Raw genomic sequence first — 14258 nt, 5'->3', positions numbered from 1 at the left:
TGGCATGTTTGAGACTACAAAAGAAGTACAACCATGAGAGGAAATTTCTTACCTGGAAGGAAGTCTGGCAGAGGAGATGGCTGGTGAGCAGTTCAGGCAGTGTGTTTCCCATGCCCGCGCTACATCACGGCTGGGGACACTCATGCCCTGTGTGTGGCTTGTCTAGGGATGCCGTATACCCAGGCAGCTCTCGAGGGGGCTGCTTGCGTCCATTGCGAGGCCCTGCCCCTGAGGGTGCTGAGGTCCCGTGCGGCTCTCTCCGGTCATGGGGACTCCCAGCGCGACATTTCCAAGGGCATCGGGACTGCCAAGGCTTTTTCCCGTTCCTCGTCTGTTGGCTCCGACTCCTCTCTTCTCCCGCTCGAGGTATGAGTCCAGAGAGTCTCGCACGGTCTGATTCTACAAGTTAGACGTGCTTAGCATCATGGAGGCTGACTTCTGGGAGCCAGGCCGACAACAAACTAAAGGCGGGCCGGCAGTAAACTAAATGGGCGTTCTCTGCGGCACCGCGCGCCGCCCCCGCGCGCCACCCCCACGCCGGTCCTTACCATTCTTTCCTGATTTACACAATGAGTTGTGTAAATCATGGAATAAACCCTTCTCTGCACGGCTGACTATTTTTCCCTCTGCTGGATTACAGCAATGTGACAATGTGACAATGTGACGTCATCCCTCAAGCCACCGGTCTGGGTCCGGGACTGGACAGCAGCGTCCAGTATAATACCTTCTGGACCACTGCACATGAGAGCCCTGCAGTGGTGGCTAAAATCCAAGGGATTCTGCCCGAGGGGAAATCCGCTCCGTCTGATACGGGTTACGAGCAGGTGCCTTCGTTCCCTGTCTGTATGGAGGAAATCTTGGTTCCAGTCCCAAGGGCCCGTGTTGGGAGCCGAACAATTATTGACAGACGCCTCCCTCACGGATGGGGCGCGGTCATGGACGGCCGCTTTGCAAGAGGCTCCTGGCAGGAGCATCATTTCTCCAGGCAGGAGCATCATTTCTCCTGGCACATAAATTGCAAATGTTGGCGGTATTCAGAGCTCTGAGGAGTTTTCTGTCCGCCCTCCGCGGTCGCCACTTCCTTGTCAGAACCGACAATATGGCAGTGGTGGCCTATTTGAATTACCAGGGGGGTCTGCGCTCCCGCCCGTTATGCAAGCTGGCACATCAGATCCTCCTGTGGTCCCAGCAGAGACTGCTGTCCCTCAGAGCGATGTACGTCCCTGGGACCCAGAATCAGGGAGCAGACCTGCTGTTGAGACAGGGGCTGAGGCCCGGGGAATGTGGTTCTCCCTCTCGCCCCCAGCCCCGCTAGGGCTGGATGCCATGGAGCCCCGATTTGGCTGGCACGAGTGTGGTTCTCAGATTTAATATTGCTCCTGGAGGGCCCGCCCTGGCAGGTCCCTTTGAGGAGAGGCCTGCTGTCCCAGGCGGAGGGCCGGATCTTTCACCCGCACCCCGCGCTGTGGCAGCTGTGGGTCTGGCCCCTGAGGGGGCGCAGTTCCTGGAGGCGGGCCTAACGGCAGGAGTGGTCGAGACACTACTCAGCTCTAGAGCCCCATCCACGAGAAGGATGTACGGCCTGAAGTGGAATGTGTTCGCCACGTGGTGTAGAGAACGGGTGGGGGACCCAGTTACCATCCATCCATCCATCCATCTTAATCCGCTTATCCAGGATAGGGTCGCAGGGGGACCTAGTTACCTGCTCTGTAATTATGATACTGGAGTTCCTCCAGCACCGTTTCTCCGCGGGCCTCTCCCCGTCCACGCTCAAGGTGTATGTGGCTGCCATTGCAGCATTCCACACCCCTCTGAGTGATGGGCCCTTGGGGAGGCTTCCACTGGTCGTGCGCTTCCTCCGTGGAGCCCGGAGGATGAGACCCGTGACTCGTTCCAGGGTTCCCACCTGGGACCTGGCAGAGGTTCTCGAAACGCTGGCGGAGGCCCCCTTCGAACCCCTGGAGTCGGCTGAGGCCAAGCACCTGACCCTTAAGATGGCCTTTCTCCTCGCTATCACCTCTCTAAGGAGGGTGGGGGATCTCCAGGCACTTTCGGTTTCTCCTCGATGCCTGGAGTTTGCCCCGGGGAGGGTCAGGGCTATCCTGCATCCTTGTCCCTATGTCCCTAAGGTTCCGTCCAGTTTGGCAGGGTCCACGGTGCTGCAGGCGTTTCATCCCCCACCTCATGTGACGGCGGAGGACGGGAGACTTAATCTGCTCTGCCCTGTCAGAGCGCTGAGTATTTATACTCTGAGGTCTTCCCGGTGGAGGAAAGCAGACCAGTTGGTGTGTTTCGGGTCCCCCAAGGCTGGGCTCCCCGCTTCTAAACACACCATCAGCAACTGGATCGTTCATACTATTCCCCTGGCCTATCAGGTGCGCGGTTTGCCTTCACCTATGGCCGTAAGGACTCACTCTACTCGAGGCATGGCGGCTTCTAGGGCCCTCCTCGCAGGGGCGTCGGCGCGGCCTAAGTGGGTTTCTCGTTCCCATAGTGTCGTCACCGACGCATTTCGAGTTCCCTCGAAGGGGAACGTCTCGGGTTACGTATGTAACCCTTGTTCCCCGAGAAGGGGATCGAGACATTGCGTTGGTCCGCCACACCTCGCCCCACCTGGAGTGCCTTGCTTCATAGCAAAGAGCTAATGTGTCCGGTGTGCCGGCGTGCTTATATACGCCTGCAGTTACGCCGTCACACGCTACCGTTCTAGCAACGTTGGAGTAGTTTCATTCATGATTTCAGCCCTGCCACGCCCAGAGGCGTTCCCATAGTGTCGTCACCGACGCAGTGTCTCGTTCCCCTTCTCGGGGAACAAGGGTTACATACGTAACCCGAGACGTTCTTTATGTGTTGCAAAAAAATATTTTCTTTCCAAAATAAAAGGAGCAACGTACAGGTGAGGTGGTCACATGGCCAGAGCTGTGGTTGGACTGGACCAGATGTGAATGTGTATTCATGAAGGGAAATAGGACCTGGTTTGAGCAAATCATGTTCAGTAAACCTTCCTTGAATTAAAACAAATTCACATGCTGCTGCAGAAGAGGAAGTTCCCCTATTGTCATTTAGAAGTTTGTATATATAATTCGACCCACCTGATTTTGGAGATCTACCATATCTTCTCCTAACATTCTGGGTAGTTTGTCATCAAAATGTTTTTCTCTGAACCACTAAAAAAATAAACAGTTTCTTAAGATTTCCTTTCCAAAGAACTTGCGATTTGCTGATCATTTCCGTGCTTCAAACTAACTCTGTCTTCTGATCTATGCTGCCTTCAAGTGCATCTTATCAGTTCCTACTTCTGAGTCATCCATTCAGCTTTTACATACATTTTAGTGATGGGGAATATAATAACAAAATACATCCTATATTGAAAGTAGTTTTTTTGGTGGCTGGTGATTTTGTTTAGGAAACTCAATCATACGTATGTGTTTATTGCTGCACTTCAAGGTAGTGCTTGTCTTAATTTCTTTTTAAAAATGATGTCTTTCATCTTTCTGACTCACAATCTCTCCCCTCTTGCAGAGGAGAGCGGCGTCTCTTTGCTCCAGTTAATCGGAGACCCCCCACCGGATGAGATCTCCAGGGTTGTCGGGCCGAGAGGGAAGGCCGCCTACGTCTTCACCTCTGGGGCGGTGTCAGGCCAGCCGGCTCTGGCCCACGTCCCCAACCCTTTCTTTCGCAGTTTCTCCGTCAACTTCCACATCAAGCCCTCCACTCTCTCCCCCTCCGTCCTCTTCTCCATCTCCGATGGTACCCAGAAGTTCATGTACATCGGTGTCAAGCTCAGCGCGGTGCACTCCGGTCGTCAGAGGGTGCAGTTCTTCTACACCGAGCCCGACTCTGAGGCTTCGTTTGAGGCAGCAAGCTTTGAAGTGCCCAGCCTGGTGGACTCCTGGACTCGCTTCTCGCTGTCTGTCTTTGAGGAGCAGGTGACTTTCTACCAAGGCTGCGATTCCGAGCCACAGGTGGTGAAGTTTGAGCGTTCGCCGGATCCCATGGAGCTCGACCCGGGGGCGGGGATCTTTGTGGGTCAGGCAGGAGGAGCCGACTCTGACAAGTTCCAGGTAATGTTTGAATATCAAATGAAGGTACATGTAGGGTGTAGAACCCAGCGGTGGAATGTAACTATCGTTCAAGAAATTTGGATTTGGCTTCCACTCATGCTGCATCCATAAAAACTGAGTAGGCCTACATGTACTGTACACGTACTGTACTTAAATACAAATTCAAGGTGCTTGTACCTTTCTTTTTTTTCATTTTCATTTTAAGATTTAGATAACAAAAGAAACTAACTTAATGCTTTTATTTTAGCTTTAACTAGCATTTGGAAGAGAAGTCAGCTTTTTAGCCATAAACTCCAGTGTACCAGCAGAGGAAATGCTCAAGTGCTGAAGAGATGTTTACTCAGCACATTGCTGACAGGAATGAATGGAAAAACAGCAGTGAATCCTCCAAATGTCACCCACGGGACCAGGAAAAGTCAGAATAATACACTGTGTGCTAAAAGAGCAGGTGTGAGTATATTTGTATGTGGAAGCTTGACCTCTTCGTTGTGTCAGATCTCTCTTTAATATCTCCCTGTAGCCTCATGGCAGGTTTGTGTCTGGGCTACTCACAGGCAACAGGAAGGGCAGACTTAACCCTTCTCGTCCAAAAATCCAAATTTGTCCAAACACTTGTAGAATTCTTGCCTAATCTTAGCTGCACCTCCTGTTTTTTTTGCCAGAATGATCCAAAAAACAAATTTTCAATGGCTACTCTAAGGCAGAATATCCTCACTTGTCAAGAATCAAAAAGTGTATGTATCATGTTAAAGAGCCAGAATGCAGCCCCTGGTGGAGGATTTAAGAAGGTCATTTGAAGACAGAGTGGCAAAGGCAGCTGATACAATACTCTGTTCTGCATGAGTCATTTCTCATATTTTTCATCTCTTTGGAGATTTAAGAGGAAGCCAAAGTCATGAGTGACTGCAAACAATGAGCCTGGACATCACGGTAAAATTAAAGTTGTTTGTTTGTGTGTTTTTAGGGTGAGATTGCAGAGCTGAGAGTGGTGGGAAACCCTCGGGCAGCTGAGCGTCTGTGTGATGACGAGGACGACTCTGACACTGTGAGTGTTTGTTTTCTAAAATTCCAGTCAAAGCATCTGAATGCTTTTGTGTTAACATCTTTCTCTGTCTCGCAGGCCTCCGGGGACTTTGGCAGCGGTGAAGGTGACAGGAGACAGACAGGACACACTGTGAAGGTCAGTGTGTTTGTCGTGATCAGTTTGTCTTTTCATTTCTGCACCGCCAACTGAATTTTAAGACTTCTGTCATATGAATCCTGGCAGTTTTTTGATATGAAAGTACATGAATGAATATATCAGTTAGTATTTTACAGCAGGACAGTGGACAGCTCAGAGCAGCTGACATCAAAGCGATGGCGACCCACAGCTCCTTAATTCAGGTTTAAATTAGAAAGGTTTCATACATTTTGTGACTTATTTTCCTGTTTAAGTCTAACCTCCTTTTGTGTGATCCCGACATGTAGTTTAGGATATTTTTAATCTGTGACACAGGCTAAACAATCATTTGGATTCTTAACAGCACATCAGTCTATGAACAATAGCCTGGTGCCTGTATGACCACTGAAACAGTTGCTGTAATCCTTCCTAATAATGCAGGAGCACACATAACATGGGACTTATGTCCATAAATCTATTGCCTCAGTGCATGCTGGGAGGCTTCACACACTGCACCTGCCTCATAACTGTAAGCCCATGATCAGCAGCACTCAGCCAATTATACTGTATGAATGCTGATCATGGTTTCAAGGTTGGTTGAAATGGTTTCTACTCATTTTGCTTTATTATATTGCCTTTATTTTAAAATAAGAGCATGTTTTAAACTATTGAATTATATTCTGTTCTATTTCCAGACCACACCTGCCTCCTTCCGTCCAGTACCCGAACCCCCTCTGATAACCTCCAAAGGAACCAGGCTAGAAGAAACAGGTAAAAGCTCAGTAGAATCAGTTACGACTGCGAATCTTTGATGTGTGGCTGCCAAGACGTTCATCACAGTAAACAATGCAGAAAAAAAATGTAATGCAAGTTTCTAATCATGCAGCAGCCACTGCCAAATGACTCTCTTACAGAACCACTGTGCTTTTATCAAGAAATGTGCATAAGGGTGCTTGTCTGGACTGGACAAATGTGGGGAGTTTTGCTGCAGGGTTTCAGCCTTTTTACATACAGTCTATGGTTTCAGCACGCTAGTCTGATTTGAAACTCTTTTACTCCCCCAAGTGGATAGTTAGAGCATTTTTGTTTTGATACTGTTACTTGAGAATTGAATAAGGGGCTCATAATGAGAAGGAAATCCACTTTTAAGATCTCCTTTAAAGACCCGCATAAACAGATTAAGAAACAGAAAATCCTACTCTTAGTGTTGCTCTAAAACTAGGACTAGGAAGTTTGTTCTTCCAAAAACATTTTAGACAGACATTAAAGAGGCAACACTTTTCCTACTCTGCAAGCCAATACTTCAGGCCTCACACAGCCGGTAAAGTTGTGTTTGTGTTGCATCTGTGTCGACTTTAGATATCAGGTATCAGCTGGTGGACCACAGCCTGCCTGGAATACCAGGCGCAAGAGGTAGGTCTCTGGGTAATGCCTTGCAGAAATGCAGATTAAGATTAGGAATTTGTCCTAATCAACGTGTGGCCATGCTATCACAGTATAGAATGAGCGCTGTGTCTCCAACTGCTTTAGTTTCTCATTATGTTGGAGCGGGGCTGTGAGCATGTTGGTGGAGGTTGGTTGACATCTTGTCCACCAATCTGTGGCTGACCCAAGTTATTCAACATGAGCTGTTCTCTATGAGGGTTCAGCGCAAGCAGTCAAATTCTACATTTTTGTCTCTCTTGGCGCTGCAGTTTCACTGTGTGACAGTTGGTTTTGGTCCTGCTTTGTTTTTTTCCCAAGACCTTCATTATTTCAGCTGATATTGTACTTACATGTTTAAATGACAGCTGGCTCACAGAACAGCTGATGGTGGATGCACAATTAAACAAAGGGATCCAACAAATCTTTTTTTTTATTATAAGTGGCAATCAAACATAGATGCATATTTTTTTTCTATATATTGTAAGGAAATATTACAAATCGGGGTACTGGCTGTAAACAAAGGAGTGAATCGATAAAATAAATAATTCTTACTTTCATCACTCAATGGAGCCACATTCTTGGCAGTCAGGTAAACCTCACGTCTTATTAAACATAGGAATATAATATAAATGCAAGAATTCAACAATAATCAATCAAATTCTTATGGAGATATTTACTGTGACATTTCAGAATTGTTCATTAAATGCTTTAAGAGCATAAACTGTACAGTCAGTTTGTTTTGAGCATGCATTTGCAAGTGAAGCTGATTTATGATCCTCTGCATGATGTAATGAAGCTTGGCTCAGCACACAGCAGAAGAGTGGCTTTACAGTAAGGAAGCTGCTTTGAAATGGAGTTGTCCTTGACTTGCTTACTTATTTCATGTGACTCGCCCATCAGGTCCCGGCGGTGCTAAAGGTGACAAAGGTGACAAAGGAGAGAAAGGCTCACAGGGGGACCCCGGCATTGCAGGGCCGAAGGGAGAGTCAGGTTTCAGCTCTGGATCCAGTTTCTCCTCTCAGGGTGGAGGACAGAAGGTAGAACATCACTCTGAGTGTCTTTGTGCATTGTGTAGTAAATGTACTGCATAAAATACTTATACTTAATATTTGTCTTTTTGCTTTTTTTCAGGGAGAAAAGGGTGCAAAGGTATGTTAACTATGTTCTCACTGAGAGGAGTTTATTCTTTAGTTGGTTTAATTTTACAAGGGATCTGCAATGTTGATCATTAGAACTAAAAATAACAGGCAAGAAGTTTTTGATAATGATAATTCAATAAACACTACTCATTTTCAGTGATGGAACGTACTGTACTTAAATTTGAGGTACTTTTTTTCACACCACTTCTACTCCACCATATCTCAAAGGGAAATATTGTATTTTTTTCTCCACTCTATTCATCTGACAGCCTTAGTTACTTTGATAAGATTTTTACAGAACGCATGAAGAGCTTATAAAATGTGCCAGAAAATTGGTGGGCAGCTATTTTAATAATCGTTTAAGTCATCTTCATGCAAAACATTTCATGGTTCCAGCTTCTCAAATGTGAAGATTTGCTGCTTTTCTTTTTAATTATTTTAATAGATCTAAAGCGTAAGCTAGTATGTGTTTGTGTAAATATATACTGTTTATACAACTGCGAGCCACATATAAAAGACCACAAGGTTTAGGAGTGTGTTCATGGGATTTTGTTACCATTTTAAATAAAATAAAATAAATCTTTTACATACATGAAAATTTTTTTCCATGTATCCCATGGTAACTACAGAAGTACTAAGTATCTCTAGTTGGGAATCACTGATTTATAGGTTGATATAAGATGACAGCATGATTATATATTTATATTATTATATATTCAACAAAGACAACTTTTTCAAAAGGTTTGTGTTACGACTGCATTTTCAGTAGCGAACATATTTAGCTGAATATCACGCTTTCCTTCTTCCTCACCAGGGTAGTTCCGGCTTCGGATACCCCGGCAATAAAGGAGACCGTGGGGCTCAGGGGCCTCCCGGGCGCCCTGGTCCTCCCGGACCTGCAGCTGAAGTGGTTCGACTTGGAGACGGCTCTGTTGTGCAGCAGGTGTCTGGACCTCCCGGACCGCCAGGACCACCAGGGTCAGATGGGGCTGTAGGACCCCCTGGAACAGATGGGGAGCCTGTGAGTACAGAGTAGTAAAAATAACTTGATTTTCCAGAGTTTTTTCTTTTTTTTTTGGTCAATGTCTCACTGATTGCTCTTTATCTTTCAGGGTGATCCAGGAGAGGATGGAAAAGCTGTAAGCGTCTTTGTTTTTGCTGAACAGATTAAGGTGTTTCTACAAAAACAGGATTCAGTCATAGGTTTTTCTAGATAATTAAAAAAATACCAGTGTCATTTTGTTCCTGCTCCCAGGGTCCATCTGGGCCACGAGGTTTCCCAGGAAATCTGGGAACGCCTGGCGCCAAAGGCCAAAAGGTTTTAGTCCAGAATTTAATATTATTATTATTTTATGATACAATAATTTATTTAGCGGATCATTTGTGATCTCTAAATATTTCCAGGGTGAGGTTGGAGAGGGTCAACCAGGACCCAGAGGCCCCCCGGGTCTACCAGGACCTCCTGGACCTGGCACCGGTGACCGCCCAGTATGTCCCCACTTTAAACAGCCTTTTCTTTCAGTATTTCTGTTTTTTCAAGACACACGTGTAACTGTTTTTTTTAAATTAATTTATGTTTTGATAGACATTTGTTGACATGGAGGGCTCAGGATTCCCTGACTTGGACAATATCCGGGTATGTTGATAATCATTAAAGATAAGCAGGGGTGTGAACTTAGAACACAACATAATAGGTTTGTGATTTGTTACCCAGGGTGCCCGTGGTCCTCCAGGTCCCCCGGGCCCTCCTGGCCCCCCTGGGAATACAGTGGTACTGGGAGACAATGGTCCAGTAGCTTTCGGACCACCTGGACCACCTGGACAGGATGGAGTCCCTGGTCTACCAGTGAGTATCTGTACTTTGTTTGACTCTGATGTGACGTAGTTTGATGCAGTTTTCATTGTACAATGTACAATGTAGAGCTGAAACAATTAAGTCTCATAATCGATTAGCTGCTCTTCCAGCTTCTCAGATGTGAAAATGTGTTCTTTTTCTTTAATTAAAGGAAACTGAATTTGAGTTTTGTTAGGAAAAGTCAAGCAATATGAAAATGTCCCTTTTGGCCATAGGAACTTGTGAAGAATGTTTAACTGACCAAGTTAGTCAATAAATGTTCAAATAATAGGTATTTTTCATTTTTGTGTATGAAGTCATTAAACATTTAGACTTAGAATATTCTTTTTTGCCCAGGTAGGTTAAGTTGCAGGATTTAATGCTAATGCTAAACAGTGTTTTGCATATCCTCTCCACTGATTCAGGGCCCCCCTGGTACTCCTTGTGCACCAGGCAAACCGGGACCCAAAGGAGACAAGGTGAGAACAGAATACCGAATTCTCACAGATTACAAATAAACATGGTTTGATTTTATTTGGGTATTTTTGATGAAACAGACACGATCAGGCATGAATGGCCTGATGAGAAAAAGTTAAACAAAAGAGTCCACAGCCATGCTAACAACTTTGTTAGGCTGTGTTTAAGCACTGTGGTGCTTTGAGCTAAATATTAGCATCAGCATGCTAATATGCTCACAATGACAATGCTAACATGATGATGTTCAGCAGGTATCATGTTTACCATGATGTTCGCCATCTTAGTTTAGAAACAGCAAAACACTCTCAACTGAAGATCTAATTAGCCACTGTTCTGGAGCATTCAACCATATAACATGGTCTTCAACAGCTGCTAAATGTACCTTAAGGTCAGACTGTTTCTGATCGTAACGTTATATCTCTAAGAACAATCTCTGTGATGCAGCACATCGGTGCTTTGAGCTAAAAGATAATGTAAGCATGCTCAAAATGACATGCTAACAATGCTAATGTTGGGATACTTTGTATATAATTTTATAAAGGGGATTATTTTAAGATTTTATTTATTGAACTAAAATTATATAATAAAATAATTGCTCAGACCCATGTGTAGTTCATAACTAAGGGACAAAGTTTCTAATCTCGCAGGTAAACTGGCTGCGAGCATGGCCAAAAAGCATGTGCAATGTCCTTGTAATTTGTATTTAAATATTGTTCACCTCCAGGGTGACAGCGGTGAGCTTGGTCTTCCAGGACCAGCTGGAGAAAAGGTGATGTCTGAATTTTTATCCTTTAAAGTAAAATCTATGTCTCAAACATGAATGAAGATGCGTTCTTGAGCTGAAATTAAAATGACAAATGGCCGGCGCATCCAGATAGCTTCTGCGTGTTTGTTGCCTTCCTCTAGCAAGACACGGAAGACTTTTTGACTGGCCTGTTCTCTTACTTTACTCCATCCTCTACGGTGTGTAATGGGTGACAGGTACTGGGGGTCTCTGCTTTGGTGATTTTCATCCTCTTTCACACGTTTTCATCAGTTTCCATTGCCACATATTTTCAATAATTGAAAATATTTAATTCCAGTTTCGTCCTTCATCTATATTTCCTTAACCCTGCAATGGTACTTTTACTGAATGGATTAATTAAATGTTCAGCATACTTTCACTTTTCTAAGTATGATATCTTACTGTATCACTTAAATCTGCTTAACTTCCAGCTTTCTAGCTCTGCAAATGTCTCTTGCATCTTTTTTGGCATCACCCACTTACTGCAGTTGCATCAAAAGGAGTGTCTTAACTGTCCTTGTTTAGTAGTTCAGCAAAGACACAGCTGATTTTTGTTTTTCCTTCTCACCTCAGGGAGCTCAGGGTGATACAGGAAGGCCAGGTCCACCAGGACAGATTGGGCTCGCAGGGCTTCCAGGTCCCATGGGACCAGTTGGACCCCCAGGACCCCCTGGGCAACCTGGGCTATCATACCGTGGCATTGTGAGTAGAGCTAAAACATATTCATGTGCAGGCACAGAGGTTGCTTCAAAATCTTGAGCATTTAGTCATTTCGATTTGTTAAAGTTTGTGTGGACAAGTGATAGCAATGATATTTGACCTAATGGCACTAATTAAATGAGTATTCTAGTCATTTTCCAGGATTAAAACAAAAAGCTGTAGGAAGTAACACCAAAATGTAAAGCTTATGGTTAAAAGAAGGCTAATTATTACAGTAACTGGTTTGAGTACAAAACAGATACAGGTGCTGTTCATCATGCTCTTGACTTCACCAATAAAGACACAAGACGCACTAACACACTGTTAGTTTTTAGTCTTATCATCTATCCAATCAGCCCAAAGACCAGAATCTGGTTCTACTGTAATTAATGTAAATGTATGTAATGTAAAAAGTAAGTCAGTACAGATGTCATGTACTAATCTTTAAAAAAATGCTACCCTTCCTTTGCTATGGATAGAAATGTAAGATAAGTACATCATTCTTGGCTCAAAGTACACAGATGTCATCACAGAATCTATTATTTTGGAGTTCATTACACTTCAGTAATGTCACCTTTGTAGGTGTGATTGCATCCAAACAAATGCACATTTCCAAATGAAGTTTCAGCCTCTGGATGGCTGGATGATATGTATGTTTCTGGAGAAGTGTTTGTTCCATTTCAAACTCTCTACTTATCTCCTGACAGGGTAACCTAGATGAATATGATGTTAACAATGGCCTTCCTGGTCTCAGAGGCCCACCTGGACCACAGGTACCCAAGAACACATATGCAAGCTCCCTGACCTTGTCTTTCCAGTAGATGCTCTGCTTCATGTTTTCCTGTGTTCTGTCTTCCAGGGTCCACCTGGTATTGCAGGTCTACCCGTAAGTATTAAAGAGTCTGAATGGCTTGGTGTCATCTCACCGTTTAGTTTCTCTAAATGATTTCTCTAAATTACAGCAATTATTAGCTTTCTTAGAAATGTTTACACACAAATATAGCTGTTGTTATTGTTAATGAAGGTATATTACTAGTTTAAATCAATTTAATTTGTATGAAACTATACTTTATTATTATTATTATTATTTATTATTATTATTATGTATTTTTACCACTCTAGTACTGAGTATATGAGTATTATGATTTCCAGGGTAAGTCAGGTTTCCCAGGTAGCCATGGAGACAAAGGAGCAGAGGGACCAAGAGGACCTCCAGGGATACCAGGTCACGACGGGTTCCCGGGACTGCCGGTAGGAATTTTTGTCCCAGGTGGCACTCCACAATCATAACCCTAACCGTTACCCCTCACCAATACACCATCCTTTCAGTCCTCTTAAACATGTCTGCCTACTGTAATTTCCCCCAAACCACTATAAAGCAGAGTAGTAAATGCTGTGATTAAGTGTGCCAGTGCAAGTGGATCAGTGTACTCATTCACACTCCTTTACTGACACCCTGGTGGTAATTATTGCAGTTATCTTAGTAACTTTATCTTATGCAGTGGCAAATTTATCAATTTGATTGGGACTGACTGAGTGATCACCAGCAGTAGGTGATAGTCTCACTTTATGATAGTATTAGGATCAGTGTTGGGCAAGTTACTTCCAAAATGTAATACATTATAGATTACTAGTTAGATAGATAGATTGGTAGGTACATTTATTGTCAGGTTATATAATGAAATTGAGGTTTGTAACTCCCTTCTGCTACATAGCAGATAATATACTACTATAATACATAATACAGAAGCAATTATGAAAAATGGTAAACAAAAATAAACTATCATCACTGGAGCAGTGCTGAGGATGAATTTGAGTTTAAGCCTGATAGCTTGTGAGAAAAAGCTACTCTGCTGTCTGGTGGTGGGACAATTGAAACTATATGTCTTCCCAGAAGGTAGCAGGGTGAACAGGCTGTGGCTGGGTGGGTACTGTCCTTTAGTATTCCTTGGGCTCTGCGTAGACACCTCACCTCACCAATATCACTGATGCTTGGGAGATGGGTACCAATGATCTTCTGAGCACTTTTAACTACCCACTGCAGAACCCTCCGGTCCTGGGCCATGCACATCCCATGCCAGTTAGTGATGTTTCCAGTCAGGATGCTTTCTATTGCTCCTCTGAAAAAGCTGACAAGAACTTGGCACGGGAATTTGGCCTTCTTAAGCTTGCTCAAAAATAGTTGTTTCTGAGCTTTCTTCACCAGCATGGAAATGTGAGATGACCATGTCAGGTTCACTGTGATGCTGAGTCCCAGGAACCTGAAACTACTTGCACAGGAAATACCGTTACTCTTTTACTCATGGATTTGTTTTGGGGTGCCCAAATGTTGGTGATGATGGTGTTGGTGAATTATTAAAAAAACAAAACACCACTTAATTTTGGGTTAAAATGTGTTGTAACACGAGTTACTGAAATTGTAACGTTATAATAGCAAAAAAAGCAACATTACTGTAGTTGTTTTACTTCTGTAACGCGAATCATTGTCCTTAATTGAAGTAATCCATCATCGTCGTCATTATAGCATCGCACAATGATGCACAATGTCAGGTATTGCAGCTGATGTTGAAGCTACTGCAGCCCCGGTAGCAAACATGTTGGTTATTTTGGCACATTTGGCAGCATCCGTCTCAAAATTTCTTTATAGTTTTGGCCCGCAGCACAAGAAACAGAGTGC

The 14258-nt window shown here is 44.2% G+C and overlaps 1 protein-coding gene across 4 annotated transcripts in view; it reads left to right on the top strand.

Annotated features, from left to right (window-relative positions):
- The window catches only part of LOC119905336 (collagen alpha-1(XVIII) chain-like), an 84360-nt gene that overhangs the window by 36808 nt on the left and 33294 nt on the right, over positions 1 to 14258 (top strand). For all 4 annotated transcript variants that reach the window (XM_038722281.1, XM_038722273.1, XM_038722253.1 and 1 more), the window contains exons 2-19: positions 3523 to 4064; positions 5029 to 5109; positions 5185 to 5244; positions 5919 to 5994; positions 7549 to 7685; positions 7780 to 7797; positions 8602 to 8808; positions 8900 to 8926; positions 9043 to 9105; positions 9192 to 9275; positions 9373 to 9423; positions 9502 to 9633; positions 10047 to 10100; positions 10823 to 10867; positions 11456 to 11584; positions 12289 to 12354; positions 12441 to 12467; positions 12734 to 12832. In XM_038722281.1, the coding sequence (XP_038578209.1) occupies positions 3523 to 4064; positions 5029 to 5109; positions 5185 to 5244; positions 5919 to 5994; positions 7549 to 7685; positions 7780 to 7797; positions 8602 to 8808; positions 8900 to 8926; positions 9043 to 9105; positions 9192 to 9275; positions 9373 to 9423; positions 9502 to 9633; positions 10047 to 10100; positions 10823 to 10867; positions 11456 to 11584; positions 12289 to 12354; positions 12441 to 12467; positions 12734 to 12832 (1898 nt within the window). The remainder of the gene's footprint in view (positions 1 to 3522; positions 4065 to 5028; positions 5110 to 5184; positions 5245 to 5918; positions 5995 to 7548; positions 7686 to 7779; positions 7798 to 8601; positions 8809 to 8899; positions 8927 to 9042; positions 9106 to 9191; positions 9276 to 9372; positions 9424 to 9501; positions 9634 to 10046; positions 10101 to 10822; positions 10868 to 11455; positions 11585 to 12288; positions 12355 to 12440; positions 12468 to 12733; positions 12833 to 14258) is intronic.

The sequence above is a fragment of the Micropterus salmoides genome, unplaced genomic scaffold (assembly GCF_014851395.1).
Source record: "Micropterus salmoides isolate LMB-PRFRI ecotype aquatic unplaced genomic scaffold, ASM1485139v1 Ms_hic_scaffold_1, whole genome shotgun sequence".
NCBI lineage: Eukaryota > Metazoa > Chordata > Actinopteri > Centrarchiformes > Centrarchidae > Micropterus > Micropterus salmoides.
Note: the sequence above shows the minus strand (reverse complement) of the source record. Positions and strands in the feature narration are given on the sequence as shown.